This window comes from Haemaphysalis longicornis, unplaced genomic scaffold (assembly GCF_048455015.1).
Source record: "Haemaphysalis longicornis isolate Haplotype H1 unplaced genomic scaffold, Haemaphysalis longicornis Haplotype H1 scaffold_4, whole genome shotgun sequence".
Lineage (NCBI taxonomy): Eukaryota > Metazoa > Arthropoda > Arachnida > Ixodida > Ixodidae > Haemaphysalis > Haemaphysalis longicornis.
The window spans coordinates 62,037,487-62,052,038 of NW_027526361.1; the positions used below are offsets into that span (position 1 = coordinate 62,037,487).

General features: G+C 46.9%; 1 protein-coding gene across 1 annotated transcript in view; it reads right to left on the reverse strand.

Annotated features, from left to right (window-relative positions):
* Positions 1-14,552, reverse strand: part of LOC144179769 (beta-mannosidase-like) — a 77,856-nt gene extending 63,304 nt beyond the window's left edge. The window contains exons 1-4 of the mRNA XM_077708208.1: positions 14,281-14,552; positions 12,559-12,705; positions 8,656-8,804; positions 4,067-4,266 (exon numbers count right to left, since the gene is read on the reverse strand). Coding sequence (XP_077564334.1) covers positions 4,067-4,266; positions 8,656-8,804; positions 12,559-12,705; positions 14,281-14,491 — 707 coding nt within the window. The 5' untranslated portion in view covers positions 14,492-14,552. The remainder of the gene's footprint in view (positions 1-4,066; positions 4,267-8,655; positions 8,805-12,558; positions 12,706-14,280) is intronic.

Below are 14,552 nucleotides of genomic sequence, written 5' to 3' on the forward strand. Positions count from 1 at the left end.
TGCCGGTACTGGTTTTATCAACTGCAGCTGTGCCGTGTCACAGCCTCGTATTGAAGCGAAGCGTTAACCTTCTCGGTGCCCTCCCAAAAATCGGAGATTAGGCACATTCCGTCAAAGCCGATGCGACGATTTCGTTGAGGCTTTTTTCACCACGGGCACCATGATACTGTTCTTGTCTGTAGAGATGGGTGATGTCCGCTAGTTTATTGAAATTTCACCTTCATATGCTTGAAATTTGTTCTTTTCAAGCATATTAGAAATAAGTACCCGGACCATTGCGGCCCAACGAAAAATGGTGGAATTAAGACAGAGGAGCTGTTGGCATTTTCCTCTTCAGCCACGACTCAACTCAAGTTACATGTTTATTATGCAGCGTCGCATTTCGCATCCTTACGTATTTTCTCCCATAACTGAGTCATCTAGAGGCAACATATAGTGAAAACAAAGATAGCCCTCCGCTAACACTTGATGCGATGGAAGGAATGCTACGAGTGAGAACAAAAAGCCGAAGCAGGGGTTGGTGGTATGATAATGCGAATCTAAATCACTGCCTTTTTTCCCTATCCCTTAAGTACTGTGACGTTTGCCTGCGTTTTTACATTTAATCTTTATCGACTGATTTATTGTAGGGTTCAACTCGCCGACGCAACGCAGTCGATCAGGCGTGCCGTAGTGGACCTTTATCGACTGATTCATTGTAGGATTTTACGTGCCGACGCAACGCAGGCAATGAGGCACGCCGTAGTGGAGGGCTCCGGATTAATTTTGACCACCTGGGGATCTTTAACGTGTGCCGAAATCTCGTACACACGGGCATTTTTGGTTTTCGCCTCCATCAGAAACGCGGCCGCCGCGGCCGGGAATCGAACCCACGTTATTGTTCTCAGCAGCACAACGCCCTGTTACGGTCCAGCTTACCGCGGCTACTCAACAATCTTATTTCTGAAAACATTGATATAAGCTCATCTTCCTAAACAGAGATGCATCGTCACTTCTCTTGTGAAAAATTAGAGTGTACAATGTTTCTGTTTGCTTTTCCTTTGATATTATGCCGTGTCATTCACAGTATATTTATACTCGCGTAATTTTGGGATTGCAAGATGTAATTGTTTTTGTCTGTTGTACTTTGCTTTCTTCTCTCTCTCCCTCTCTCTCTCTCTCTCTCTATATATATATATATATATATATATATATATAAATATATATATATATATATATATATATATATATATATATATATATATATATATATATATATATATATATATATATATACATATATATATATATATATATATATATATATATATAGAAATAAGGGTTGGCAGTCAAGAACACCTCGGAAAGCAAAGGGGAGGTCGTGTTAGCTCATTGAAACAGATAAAGAATTTGGGAAAGAAAGAAAGAAAGCGAAGAAAAAATGCCCGCCAGGTGGGATCCGAACCCACGACCTCCAGAATACCGGTCTGGTGCGATAACCACTACGCTACGGCGGGGCGATTTTCTCCCCCGCTTTCTGGGGTATTTATGTCGATGTAATTTTGTTCCTGTGCTTGGGGGTGGTAGCCAGCGCCACTCTGACTTCTCGGGGTGAAGGGGACCTTCTTTTTTTAATCCCCGCGCCGTGACTCGAGTGTCTACGACATGTCGAGAGTGGTCAACCAGCGTTGAACCCTCTTAAGCTCCCTATGGCACCAAGACTGCCAGAACAGAGGCCCTCGCTATGCATGTAGCGAATCAGAATAGGAAATGAGGGACTCGTAGAAATAACACAGAAATAAGGGTTGGCAGTCAAGAACACCTCGGAAAGCAAAGGGGAGGTCGTGTTAGCTCATTGAAACAGATAAAGAATTTGGAAAGAAAGAAAGAAAGCGAAGAAAAAGCGTAGCGTAGTGGTTATCGCACCAGACCGGTATTCTGGAGGTCGTGGGTTCGGATCCCACCTGGCGGGCATTTTTTCTTCGCTTTCTTTCTTTCTTTCCAAATTCTTTATCTGTTTCAATGAGCTAACACGACCTCCCCTTTGCTTTCCGAGGTGTTCTTGACTGCCAACCCTTATTTCTGTGTTATTTCTACGAGTCCCTCATTTCCTATTCTGATTCGCTATATATATATATATATATATATATATATATATATATATATATATATATATATATATATATATATATATATATATATATATATATATATATATATATATATATATATATATATATATATATATATATATATATATATATCAGAACAGACAGATACGGGACGAGGGACTCGGTAAAGATACATATCAAGGTTGCAGTCGTCATTGCCAGTGCTATTCGGCTTTTTTCGAAATATTTAATAGGGCCGAATGACGTGTGCTTGTCACGTTTCTTTGATTCATTGATAAATAAGCGAAAATATAAGCCGAGAAAAAATCCGCCGTTTTTCCGGGAGCGGGACTCGAACCCACATCTCCGCATAACCGGTGCGGTGCGTTCGCCATTACGCTATCCCCACAGCGGCTTCTCTCTCGACTTTAAAGCGGGGGTTTATATTTACAAGAGCTCTGAGGCCGGTCAACTAGCGCCGCCCCTCGACTACCGCGGGAGACGTAGAACGTCTTCTTTCCCAGCGGCCGCCACGTAGAACGTGGTCGGAGGTCGGGGTTAGCAATTGGCATATCCGAACTGCTGGAGCCAGTGCCTCGTAATGCATGTAGCAGAACAGAGAGATACGGGACGAGGGACTCGGTAAGGATACATATCAAGGTTGCAGTCGTCATTGCCAGTGCTATTCGGCTTTTTTTCGAAATATTTATTAGGGCCGAATGACGTGTGCTTGTCACGTTTCTTTGATACATTGATAAATAAGCGAAAATATAAGCCGAGAAAAAATCCACCGTTTTTCCGGGAGTGGGACTCGAACCCACATCTCCGCATAACCGGTGCGGTGCGTTCGCCATTACGCTATCCCCACAGCGGCTTCTCTCTCGACTTTAAAGCGGGGGTTTATATTTACAAGAGCTCTGAGGCCGGTCAACTAGCGCCGCCCCTCGACTACCGCGGGAGACGTAGAACGTCTCGGCCGTAGAACGTCTCGGCCGTAGAACGTGGCGGCCGCTGGGAAAGAAGACGTTCTACGTCTCCCGCGGTAGTCGAGGGGCGGCGCTAGTTGACCGGCCTCAGAGCTCTTGTAAATATAAACCTCCGCTTTAAAGTCGAGAGAGAAGCCGCTGTGGGGATAGCGTAATGGCGAACGCCCCGCACCGGTAATGCGGAGATGTGGGTTCGAGTCCCGCTCCCGGAAAAACGGCGGATTTTTTCTCGGCTTATATTTTCGCTTATTTATCAATGAATCAAAGAAACGTGACAAGCACACGTCATTCGGCCCTATTAAATAATTCGAAAAAAGCCGAATAGCACTGGCAATGACGACTGCAACCTTGGTATGTATATATATCTTTCTCTCTTGTTTTTTTTTCTCTTTATTTTCTTCCTTTTTCAATCAGTGCTGTTGCTCCGCTGCTGCCTGAGGACCTGGATTTTAGGGCAAGTCAAGTTGCCTGCCCGCAACCTTTCCCCCCTAAATATCCTCCATAAAATTGTACTTGTTTTACGGAAAGAGCCTTTTCATTTCATTTCCTAAACACTGGACCTGCGCTGCCGCCGGCCACGTTCGTCTCGTAGCTCATCGCACAGCTACCGCACAGCCCTCTTCGAGAGGTGGAATGCGTCTGCAGGCCTTTCGAACGGGTCAAAATTATTTCTTGCCCTCGTGTTCCGCTGGCGAGCCAACAACAGTGCGGTGACCGGTGTATTCATATTAGAACTGCCAAAATCGTCTGCTCCGAGAAGCCGTGGCTCAACGCAGTAGCTCCGTCGTGCTTGCGTTGCGTTACATCCTGGTGCTCGCTTTCAGCGGCTTGCTCAAAACTGAAACTTTTGAAACGGACACACAACGGACAGAACTTCAGAATACCGCCCCTGGGCTAAGCTTGAAGTTCAGATTTAAGGAACGAGGCGTAATTTTCATTGGATTTGTGCCAGGAGTATAGCAGAGCTGTCGCTATAAAAGAACCACTCACCAGATGCCCTGCGTAGGAAAGGAGGGCGCCATTTCCCAGCTGAAGGAGGACTGCGATTTTCGCAGCCGGTTGACGCCGCACTCGCCCCGTTGGCGCTGGGGCGGGCACTCGGGCGGGATGGCGCGGTTGTACGCGCGAGTCTGCTCGCGAGCGTACGCCACGGCTGACGTGAACTCCACGCTTATGTTGTTGTGGCCCACCTGCGAACGCAGCGACACATAACTTTCTGTAGTGCGTACTACCGTGCTTGTTCGATTAACCATTTATTGGTAGCGATTGCCCTTCGCAAAAAGCGCATCTCCACGGCTCTCTGGTTGAATCCAGCCCCTTCTTCGTCGCTATAACAAATTATAAAACACCATTTCACTGTTCACATGCTTGGAATCGAGGCCCTTTCCTTCATTTCAATTTAACTAGATACAAAAAATAAGAACTAGGGTTTCGGTCGACATGTCAAATGTTGCCTACTTCTATATTTTGGTAGAGTGTGAAGGTTCAGCCCCATCCTGGCCCTCAGCTTTTCATCGCGTCGGCATGGACGCAGCCGTCAAGGATAAGGAAGCCGCGCCGGGCAGCGCCAGCCGAGCCGAGAGCAGAAGTCAAAAATGTCCCCTGCCCCGTATACCCAGCCCAAAAGACGCCAATGAAGACCAGCCAAGACGAGTCGTGCCGAGACAAGCCGAAGGTGTGTTCCCCCACCTTATCAATTCCCCCGCCTTATCATGTTCATATCAATAGCAGACAAAATTGTGGCTTCTGCGGTAAGCAATTAATGTTAGTGTTTTTATGAAGCCCCGCTATGAGCTCCTGAAATAGAGGTGACCGTATAACCATGATTAACGAAGCATATCGAGCAGCATAAAAATACAAAAGAGGGAAAATGCGAGCACTGGAAAATGCAACCAACAACAAAATAACTGCAGCACATTATGCTTACCTTTCTAAACTAAATAGGTTAAGACGCGATCGCCGTTTGACCACTCCCATGACGTACGTCCCGGCACCAATAACTTTACAAACAGCCTTTGTAGACCACTTTTTCACAGCTGTCCCCCCAAAAAATTGGGGGACGCTTGAGCTTCGTCTGTAAGCGTCGAACGTGGTGGCTTTATCGCACTCTTGTGGGGAGGAACACTGTAATGCACCCGGAACATGTATACGGCAGCGCAAGGAGTGAGCACGCGCCACGGCGCATTAAAGGGCTAATGAAGAGCTTTTCAAAAAAAAATTTGTTGGGGGCATTGCTTCGTAGTTTTCTTCAAGCTGAATTAAAAAAAAACATTTATTTCGTGTGTAAATGCACCAAAACCGCTTCTTTTTGCCAAAACAAACGTACTTTCCCCGAGAGCGCGATCAGAATTCTGGCTGCCTTTCCCGATTAGCCGGTGGTAGATGACGTCATATTCGGAAGTGCCAGTGCTACGGTGACCATTCCGCCTGAGAAGATCATTTTGTTCCCGTTCAGAAACGGGCCAGAAAGTCTTCTAAGGAATGAGAGACGCACACAAGCTTTCCTTAGTATAGGGGATCCTGAAGGAAACAAACGCAACAAGTGCACTCACGGTGGGGTTTAGAAAGGGGTTTTCCCCCGACGACTACCAGCCAACTTCGGTTTTCGGTTATTGGATCGTCGCTTTCACTATTCTTAACACAACTTTCCAACTCACCACCGTTCTCTTCTTGGCACGTGTAATTTTGTTTTTACTATCGGGCAGGCGCCAACCAACTGTGTGCAGCGGCCTGCGGCGCGCAGGCAGCAGGGATGTAGCCGCCGCGTCGCGCACGGTTGCTGGTGCCGGGTCGCTCCGTGGCGAGTACGCGTAAAGAACGTTAGGCTTGGGAATGCGGTACATAAGCAGTTTCAGATGAGGGGAACCGAGCGCTGGGGTCCCCCAGAAAGTTAGGAGAATCCAAACGCAACACGCTCGCGCGCGACGAGTTTTAGGTGAGCGTCTTCCCAACAGCCCGCAGTGACAGCCGGCTTCAGTTGCTCGGATCGGCTCGGATGTTGGGAGCTTTAGGCTTAGCGTCGAGGCAGATATTCGGTCACGGATCACGACATTTGCGAATTACAATTCCTAACACAGTTTCTTATCCCACTATCACCCCCTTTCTCTCGTGTGGAACTTTATTTTCACGGTGATTTCCATTTTAGCTGTCGGTGCTGTGTGTATTCTTGCGCGCAGGTAGCGCCATCCTTCGACCCCTCGCCGCATCGCGTGTTCTGGCAGGGGCTGGTGCTGGTTCTCTCACTCTCCGCGGCAGGTCGACCAAGGCACAAATTTGATCACCCCTTTCGAAATACCCTCGAATAACAATCCCTAGCTCAATTTTTCACCACACTATCATCCACTCCCTTGCATAATTACCTTCTTTTTCGTGATTGCTATGATTCTGCTTCAGCAGCTACCCTCGGTTGCTGCCACGGGCTGCGCCGGTTCGAGCCGCTTCGCTGGCCGTACCGGCTGATACATTCGGCAAAGTGTCCCCGAACCAGGCTCTGTCACCTCCGTCATGCGTGGTAGCGGGGTGGTCAAGAGGGCAGCAAAAATTGCTGCCTTAGTGATGACGACAAGAAGCCGAAGGCAAACTTAACTGGTTTACTGCAAGCCGAGAGGTGAGCCGAAGCACTATACGAACAATGCCCTTCCGGGCGAGGTTACAGCGTGACTTGATAGGACGTCAGCATTGCTTCGCTTCTACAAAACGAAGGAATCTATCCATCGAGGGGGTGGGTTTTATACACAGAAGCCGTAATGGCTGCGGGGTTTTCCAGTGCTTCTGTGTACACCGCCGAAAAATAGTAGACACACACAACCCTCTTTCCCGTGTTCGTGAGGGCCGGCAGTAGCAGCGCTAGTTGAATTTGAGATAGAGGGGGAGAGGAGATCTCGGCTGTGGAGCCCGCTTCGCCGTTACACGCCTGAACACGAAGAAGTTTGATTCCGGTTTTGTAACTGCCGCGTCTCGAGTCATCGCTGGCGGAGCCTGCGTCGCATTTTTCGAGGAGGGCAGGCTTTCCGCAAGGCACAAGTGCACTACACGAAGCTTGCGGCACGCGCGACCAGGCTAACTTCGCACTGAATCGTAACAGGGCATGCTCAACCGGCGTGTGTGCGGAGCGCTTCCGCGTGCAGAAAACGCTTCATGCTTCCCAGCTTAATTTATTTCTTGCTAACGACACGCGAAAGCTAGGTACTTATTGATGCTATCGTCATAGCCCGCAATGTTGAGAGAAAAATGAGCAAGACGATTGCGGAACCCAGAGATTGCGGTTCCCTAAATTTTCTAATGGATCAGGAACTTGGGACACCTCCCTATTTGTCTGAGCCCGCCGCTTCGGGTAATAAGCAAAGAGCACTTGCCGACACGGCCGACGCGGACTACTCGTGAAGGCAATGAAGTAGCCATGGGCGCTGAGGTAGAAAATCTCTAGTACCTAGTAGTCTCTTTAGGGAAGCACTTAAAAACAGTAGCATTATAGATAAAAATCCACGCAGAGGCTGTTCAAGACAATCATCATCATCATCACCACCAGCCTATCTACGTCCACTGCAGGGCAAAGGCCTCTCCCATTATTCTCCAATTACCCCGGTCCTGTGCTAACTGCGACCAATTTATCCCCGGAAACTTCTTGATCTCATCTGCCCATCTAACTTTGCGCCGCCCCCTGCAACGCTTGCCTTCTCTAGGGATCTACTTTGTTACCCTTAATGACCAACGGTTATCTTGCCTTCGCATTACATGCCCTGCCCACGTCCATTTCTTCTTAATTTCTACTAATATGTCCTTAACACGCGTTTGTTCCCTGACCCACTCCGCTCTCTTCTTGTCCCTTAATTCAAGACAATAAAGGCAATGAATACAATAAAGGTTGGCAAAGTTTAGATTACGCGCCTTCTTAATTCCCAAGTTCACCCAGAAAACTGGGAAACAGCGAAGCGGCCGCGCACGTCGATGGTCGTCTTCCGAATATGACGTTACTTCCGGTCGCTGCCTCTGGGCTTCTCGCTGTTCCGGCGGTACGGTAACGAGAATTTGGCGAGGCGTAGGGTTAACTTTACTGACGTATATACCACTGTCCCCAAGCTAAAAATGCCGAAAAATGTTCACAGGCATAAACTGACTAATGCATTATTTGTTCAAAAATTTATTTTACCCAATTTTCAAAGAACTTTAGTAGCCCTTTAAACCCTAGTGCTGACGTCACTGTACTCCCGAGCGGCGCCCGCAAGCGGTGAAAACTTTCCGCTCCTATTCGCACATCTGCTGGGGCGGCGCATTTCTATCCTAGGAGTTTCGGTGGACGCCAGAAGGCGGCGCTACGGAACTTTTCACCAACGGTCAATGCCGCCGCCGACACCAGCTATGTTGCTGCCCTAAACCTTAACGCTACGAGTTAAAATGCATGCGAATGTCTGCCTTTCAGGTCTCATTCCGGCTATTATTTTATACGCGGCTGCTCTAACACACGCAAATAACTGTAACCGCCAGGCTTTTCTCAGAAGCATCACTATTGTTAAATATTTTTTTACGTTCAAGAGACCAGACATGATGACCTGTTACTGCAATGATAACAAGCATCGCACCTTGATGTGTTGCTTAATATCGAAGACGTAGCGCACGAACATGTTGTCCGTATTGCCCACAGGGACGCCGTTGACGTAGACGGTGGCGACAGTATCGACGCCGTGGGCAACTAGTAGTATCCGACGGTTCCGCGTGTGCTGCTCTTTTACTGCGCCGGAAAAAAAAAAGAAAAAATCATTGCTGTCAAACTCTACACGTAAGACCTAAAGAAACAATGAATACGTCTGACCAGTTGCTTAATTTCGAAAAACAAACGTTTTTACATACGTCGATACATCCTTACACATCGATGTTGCTTTTGCTGGAGTTAGGTGACCCTAAAAGTAAATTCCAAGTTTCCCCTTCTTTCGCGATAATTAGGGACATATTCCATTGATCACCAAGAACCAGGCAGTCCGTCAACGTACTCCATGAAAATGGTGCAGGCTAACGCAAAACCAAAACTACGCCTTCACTGAAACCTAAGTAAAGCTGTTGCAAGGTGCACATCACCTATGTGAGGGCATGGTCATGGTCCAGTTTTTATCTAAGAAAGCGGCACTGTCGTCGGTTTTATGCGGTTAAAATATGGTTTCAACCCCACCTAAAGCTCGTCGCTTCGGACAGCAGCCTTGTTGCAATACTCACTAAAAGAAGATGCAACGTTCCCTGTGGTTAGTGCATCCGGCTGTGGTTAGGGTTGATTGTGATCAAGCGATTTCTCGTATCACTTCTCTTGTCTCGACATTTTTTAGCTGCCTCAATTCTACGAAACAGCCGTATTTTAATTTCAATATTCAATCATTGGGAATTTTAAGCAGGCAATTCTCAGTTATTTCCGGTGTCTCTTACTGAGGAAACAGATCCCAGATTTGTGTCGTTGACGTCACCGGAGAAAGTGCGGAAAATTTGCTTTGACCTCACCAATTGCTGTTCTATTTCCTTATAGTACGGCTTAATGTATTGTAGTTTGCGTAAAAATCAGAATACTTGTTAGTTATACGTGAAAAATATCGAATGAAGGACAGCTGCACGTTGTATTCATTGTCCCTTTCAAGGGACCCTGCAACACTTTTTTCAACTTTTTTTTGAAATCTTAAATGCTTGCAGAGCGTAGTCACCAAACACACCAAGTACTCAGATTAGGGGGTCGCAGAGAACCTCAGCCAAAAATTACTGCTCTATGCCCATCAGATAACTCAAAAGATTTTTCTCTCTATCCCTGTCTTGACGTTTTTCTACCGTTCGAATTACGTCATTAAGCCCACGTAGTGGCTGTTTGCCGGTTTTCCTTCAGTTGCAGCAATGAACGCTTTTCGATAACGCTTTTCGATAATGCTTTTCGATGATAGATAACAATAAAGCCACAAAAACAAAGCAGAAACGGAAGGCATATCTGCTGCGACGAGCAAATGCCGCAGTGCTGCTGCGTGCTGGCGATGACTACAGTTTTCGCGGTGCTTCCAGACGCGAAGGAGTGAAAGTGTCTATCGAAAGTGTTGCAGGGTCCCTTTAAGCATGATAACAAAATATAAATATGTCTAATATTCGCGTAGCCGCTCAACAAGTTTCGAACAGTAATGGCATGTAAAATTAGGCCTTTTCAACAAATAAACAAGGGATATAGGAGGGCTCATAGCAACATTCGGAAAATTTCCCTCGAAGTTTCATAGGTCCGTGGTTGGTGTCACTTTGTTGTTTTCCGACAGGCCTTTATATGTGTGTAGAGTTATGAAAAAATGAAATGCCAACAGAAAAATATGAACCAGTACACGGAAAATTGAAAAATACTGTTCGCAGAAGTCTAATAATCTCGATATATCGGTATGCTTTGAAAACTATATTTTTTATCTTTGTCCCTGTAATTAATCCACACGTCAACTTGGATTACATGGAAAGAAATCGCGCTATTCGTGTGTTCTGATTCATATTTTTGTGAACGCGTTTCATTTGTTCTTGACTGTACGTCGATGCTCACGATCCTAAATATATTATCCTAGCACGGTTTAACCTCGTTATAACGAACACTGATATAGCGAATTATCGGCTATAGCGAACTTAATACGATCTTTGGTAGGTCAGCCTTTATTTCAATGGCACTTATTCTTTTAAAACAAAACTGAAACCGTGAGCCGCGCCGATATCGGATATAACGAAGAAATATTTGACCAGGAGGCTGGGAACTTACTTCGAAAAACCCTCCGACATCCGAAACCGCAGAAGTATAAAGGCCCTTTTGTTCGTGGACACTGTGGAAAACTCCATCCTGCTCAGTGCTGCGAGTAGCCACCAGACGACGATCACATCCTTCATCGTATAAATAAACACGCGGGCCTGTTTTGCCAAGTGAACCTTGTTTTGTTGTAATTTCACGTACTCATGTTCCGGCTCATACAGCTTGCAATGCAATAAGGGGAGAGGTAAGAGTGGCCTTGTTTATAGTGGGTTGGAAGCCTAAAAAGTGAATTTTTGTATCAAGTATTTTTGCGCGAGCCAGATTGTCCATTTGTTACAGCCAATTTTTACCTATACTGTTATAACGAATATCGGTTATAACGAACTAATTTGCTGTCTTCATACGACTTCGTTATAACGAGGGTCGACTGCATCTTCAACTCGGCTTGGTGAAGCTGCCAGTCGTGAGGCTATTGTATACCAGTCGTCGTCTTATTTGGCGCGCTTAAAATGACGGCAGGAAAGACTGACGTGCAAACATCTTTGACATCCGAATGCGGGAAACCATTGCAGCAGGAATGTCCATTTTTTAACAGCAGGGCTTGGTTGCGCCATCCATAAACAGAAATACCGAGCGTACGTGAGCGTACATCTGGTGACGAGCGCCCGGCATTGTTCAACCGTTCATTCCAGAACAAACTGCCCAACGTTCATGGCGTGATCTCTCGAGTGCTTTCTCTTCGCCAGTGCACGCCGAGTTCGCGAAGCCGGTTGCCGCAGATTACAGCGCGTGCTAACGCGGTCCACTTTGTGAGAGACGTACGTGAAAGCCTGCGGACAAAACGATCCGGGCCTGCCAGGCATAGAGGCCTTTCAGCGGCAAGTACGGAAATCCATGTCAGGTGCAACAGCCGAGTCTCCGACGAAGGGAGAGCGGCCGTCAGCTCTGCCGTTTCTCCAACCTTGCACCACCAGTGGAAGGGTGCCAATTTTATTTCTCGACGCTATTTTGACGGCAAACACATATCACAGTTGCATCACGCCGAAAGCTGGCTGCCAAAATCTGGCTGGCTGACCTAACTTAGGTCAGTTAGGTCAGCCTTCACGTTGTTACGCGTAACTTGGGTCGAATATTGAGATGAAAAATGTGTAATTTTATCGCAACAAAGGAAACAGTAATTCAAGGTATAGCGGGAACTATGTCATCGTTTTTTTTTTCATATTGAAGTTAATCCAGAAATTTGTCAGGTTAAAATAATTAACATTCGATGGAACCAAATTGTAATAGTGCGGACGAAACGAACACGGAATGCAGCAGTTTCCTTGATAAGTTTATTAATTTAGAATATTTTTCGACGGAGGCGCCAAATTGAAAACGTCCAAGGTCGGGGAAGCGTCGCGTGCGGCACTGCACTGGACATCGCGGGGTTTGCGCCGATCACCCGCATCCGCCATTGTTCAGCCTGCGGCCAAAATTCCGCGCCGCGATCGCAATTTTCCCACATTTCATTCTAGCCCGAGATTTAATTGCCGTTTTAGTGAATCGAACGGAAATTATGCCCAGTATTGTTTAATGCCTTCTACAACTTTGTAGATGAAACATTTTACAATAGATTACATCCTACAAGCGTTAGCTATTTATTAGGAGCTTTAACTAAATTTTTAACTGCTCTTCGAAATTCAGCATTGCTCATTCCAATACTAAGCCAAAGGTGTGTGAAACTAAAAATGATAGAAGCACAGCTCACGCTCGAAGTCCCTCGAGTAGGTCCAGTTCTCGCGGCCAACCCAGGCGAAGCACTCGTCGTTGTCGCGGTAGTAGGCATCGCCGATGATGGCAGCGCGCATCAGATCTGTATACACATTGCCAGGGACCACGCCGGGCAAGTGGTACGCTGCGCGGACCGCCGTAAAAGAAAAAGAAACTGTGATTTATTCCTCTGTAATAGGAATCAGTAAAATACGAAACTGAAATGTGCAGCGAAATCTGCAGCTGAGCATGATTTGCGGGTCGGCGGCTGTCTTGTTGGGTGTGCTTGGCGAGCGATGGCCTGCTGGTGGGTTGTTTCGGCAAAGGTGTACTGGCGTTATTTCCGTGACGGATATGACGTCAGTTAAATCTTGGTGTATCCCGGCATAAAACGCTTTCCTGTTAAAAGAAACGAAAAGGCTTCCAACTCACGTCGAGACTGTCAGCCAAAGTTTTGCCGCGAAGGTATGAGGCTGCTCTTTCAAATGGCTGGGCCATCAAACTATTGGCAGTCTTAAAAACTTCGCTTCATTCGTTTATGATTTCGTTTCACTTAGTTATTACTTTCAGTTGCTTAACGTGGCCGTTAAGCAACTGAAAGTAATAGCAGCAGCGTATGTAAAGGCAACTGACTGCCGCCCACTGGTAAGCGCCCTCAAAAGAAACAATGCTGAGTCTAGTCTCAAGGCAGCCGTGAGACTTACCTCCCGGAAATTCTCCCGACAGTTTCCATATCCGCTGGCTGGCCTAAAATTCGCTGAATAATATTACCTCCCAACGTAACCTGACATCTAAACTCACCGAACCTAACCTAAACTAGTCTAACGTAACGAAACCTATTCTACCAAAAGTATTTTACCCTATGCGAACGTGTCATAACCTACCCATATCCAGACCAACTGGAACGAACATAACATAACCCATCCCAACGACACAGAACACAGCCTGTATTAAACGGTAATCCAACCCATTCTAGAAGTCGTGTCGGTCGATTGATTGGTGTAGCTATAACAAGAAAGAAAAAAAAAAGAATTAACAAAATGGCGATGAATGAAAACTTCAAAAATGGTGGCCGCTTTTCTGATGGAGCTTAAAAGCAAAAATGCCCGTATGTACGAGATTTCGTTGGACGTTTAAGATCCCTTGGTAAGCAAAACTAACCCAGAGCCCTACACTACGGCGCGCTTCATTAATCTACCGCCATGCCGGATTCGAACCTGAACCTTGTCGTTTCAAAGCAGGTGCTATACCACAGCGCCACAGGAGCAGCTGTAGGGATGAGTTTTCGGGGATTACTTGTCCCAGAGAATCTCCGGGTGGTGTGCATGGCCAATCAGAGGCGACTGGCGTGAGAAATTTCTGACGGCAATTCTCACGGTTGCCGTGATAATAAACACTGCCAAGAAATAATGGCCGCAAAGTTACTGCCGCATAAGGTACCGCCGAGGTGCTGCCGAAAGCGACTATATTCACGTTAATGGTCTAGCGTCTGCATAATACACGGGCGATTGGGGTACCGGAGGTATATACTGCATAACAAGTGACAGCCACTGGCCTCCTTCGCCCCGGGCCCCTCTTACTCCGCAACTGCCGGGTTAGTGAAAGGACACGAAATAATTGAGGTGGCGGCTCCTGCAAATGATTTCGTGTCCAAATCTGGGGGTATACCTGCCCGTGTTTTTGCCCAGACTCCGCCTGGGGGAAGTTACTAATTACGTACACTTATTTCGATTGTACACCCTCCAGTCTCCGTTGAGGGGCAGCACGACACACAGAGCTCTGGCGCACGTCGCCAGGAGCGTGGCGGCGACTCCGAGCAGCAGCGTAGACCACCGGAGTTCCATGGCGGGGGGCAACGGGTCGGCACCGCTTCTTCTTGATTCTTCTTCTTCTTGATCGCCCTCGCGAAGCGCGCACACGGCCACTGTCATGGAGGGAAAAGGGAGGATTGGCCGTAGTTTGGCAAGTCTGAGCGAAGCTCCATGCCGTTAA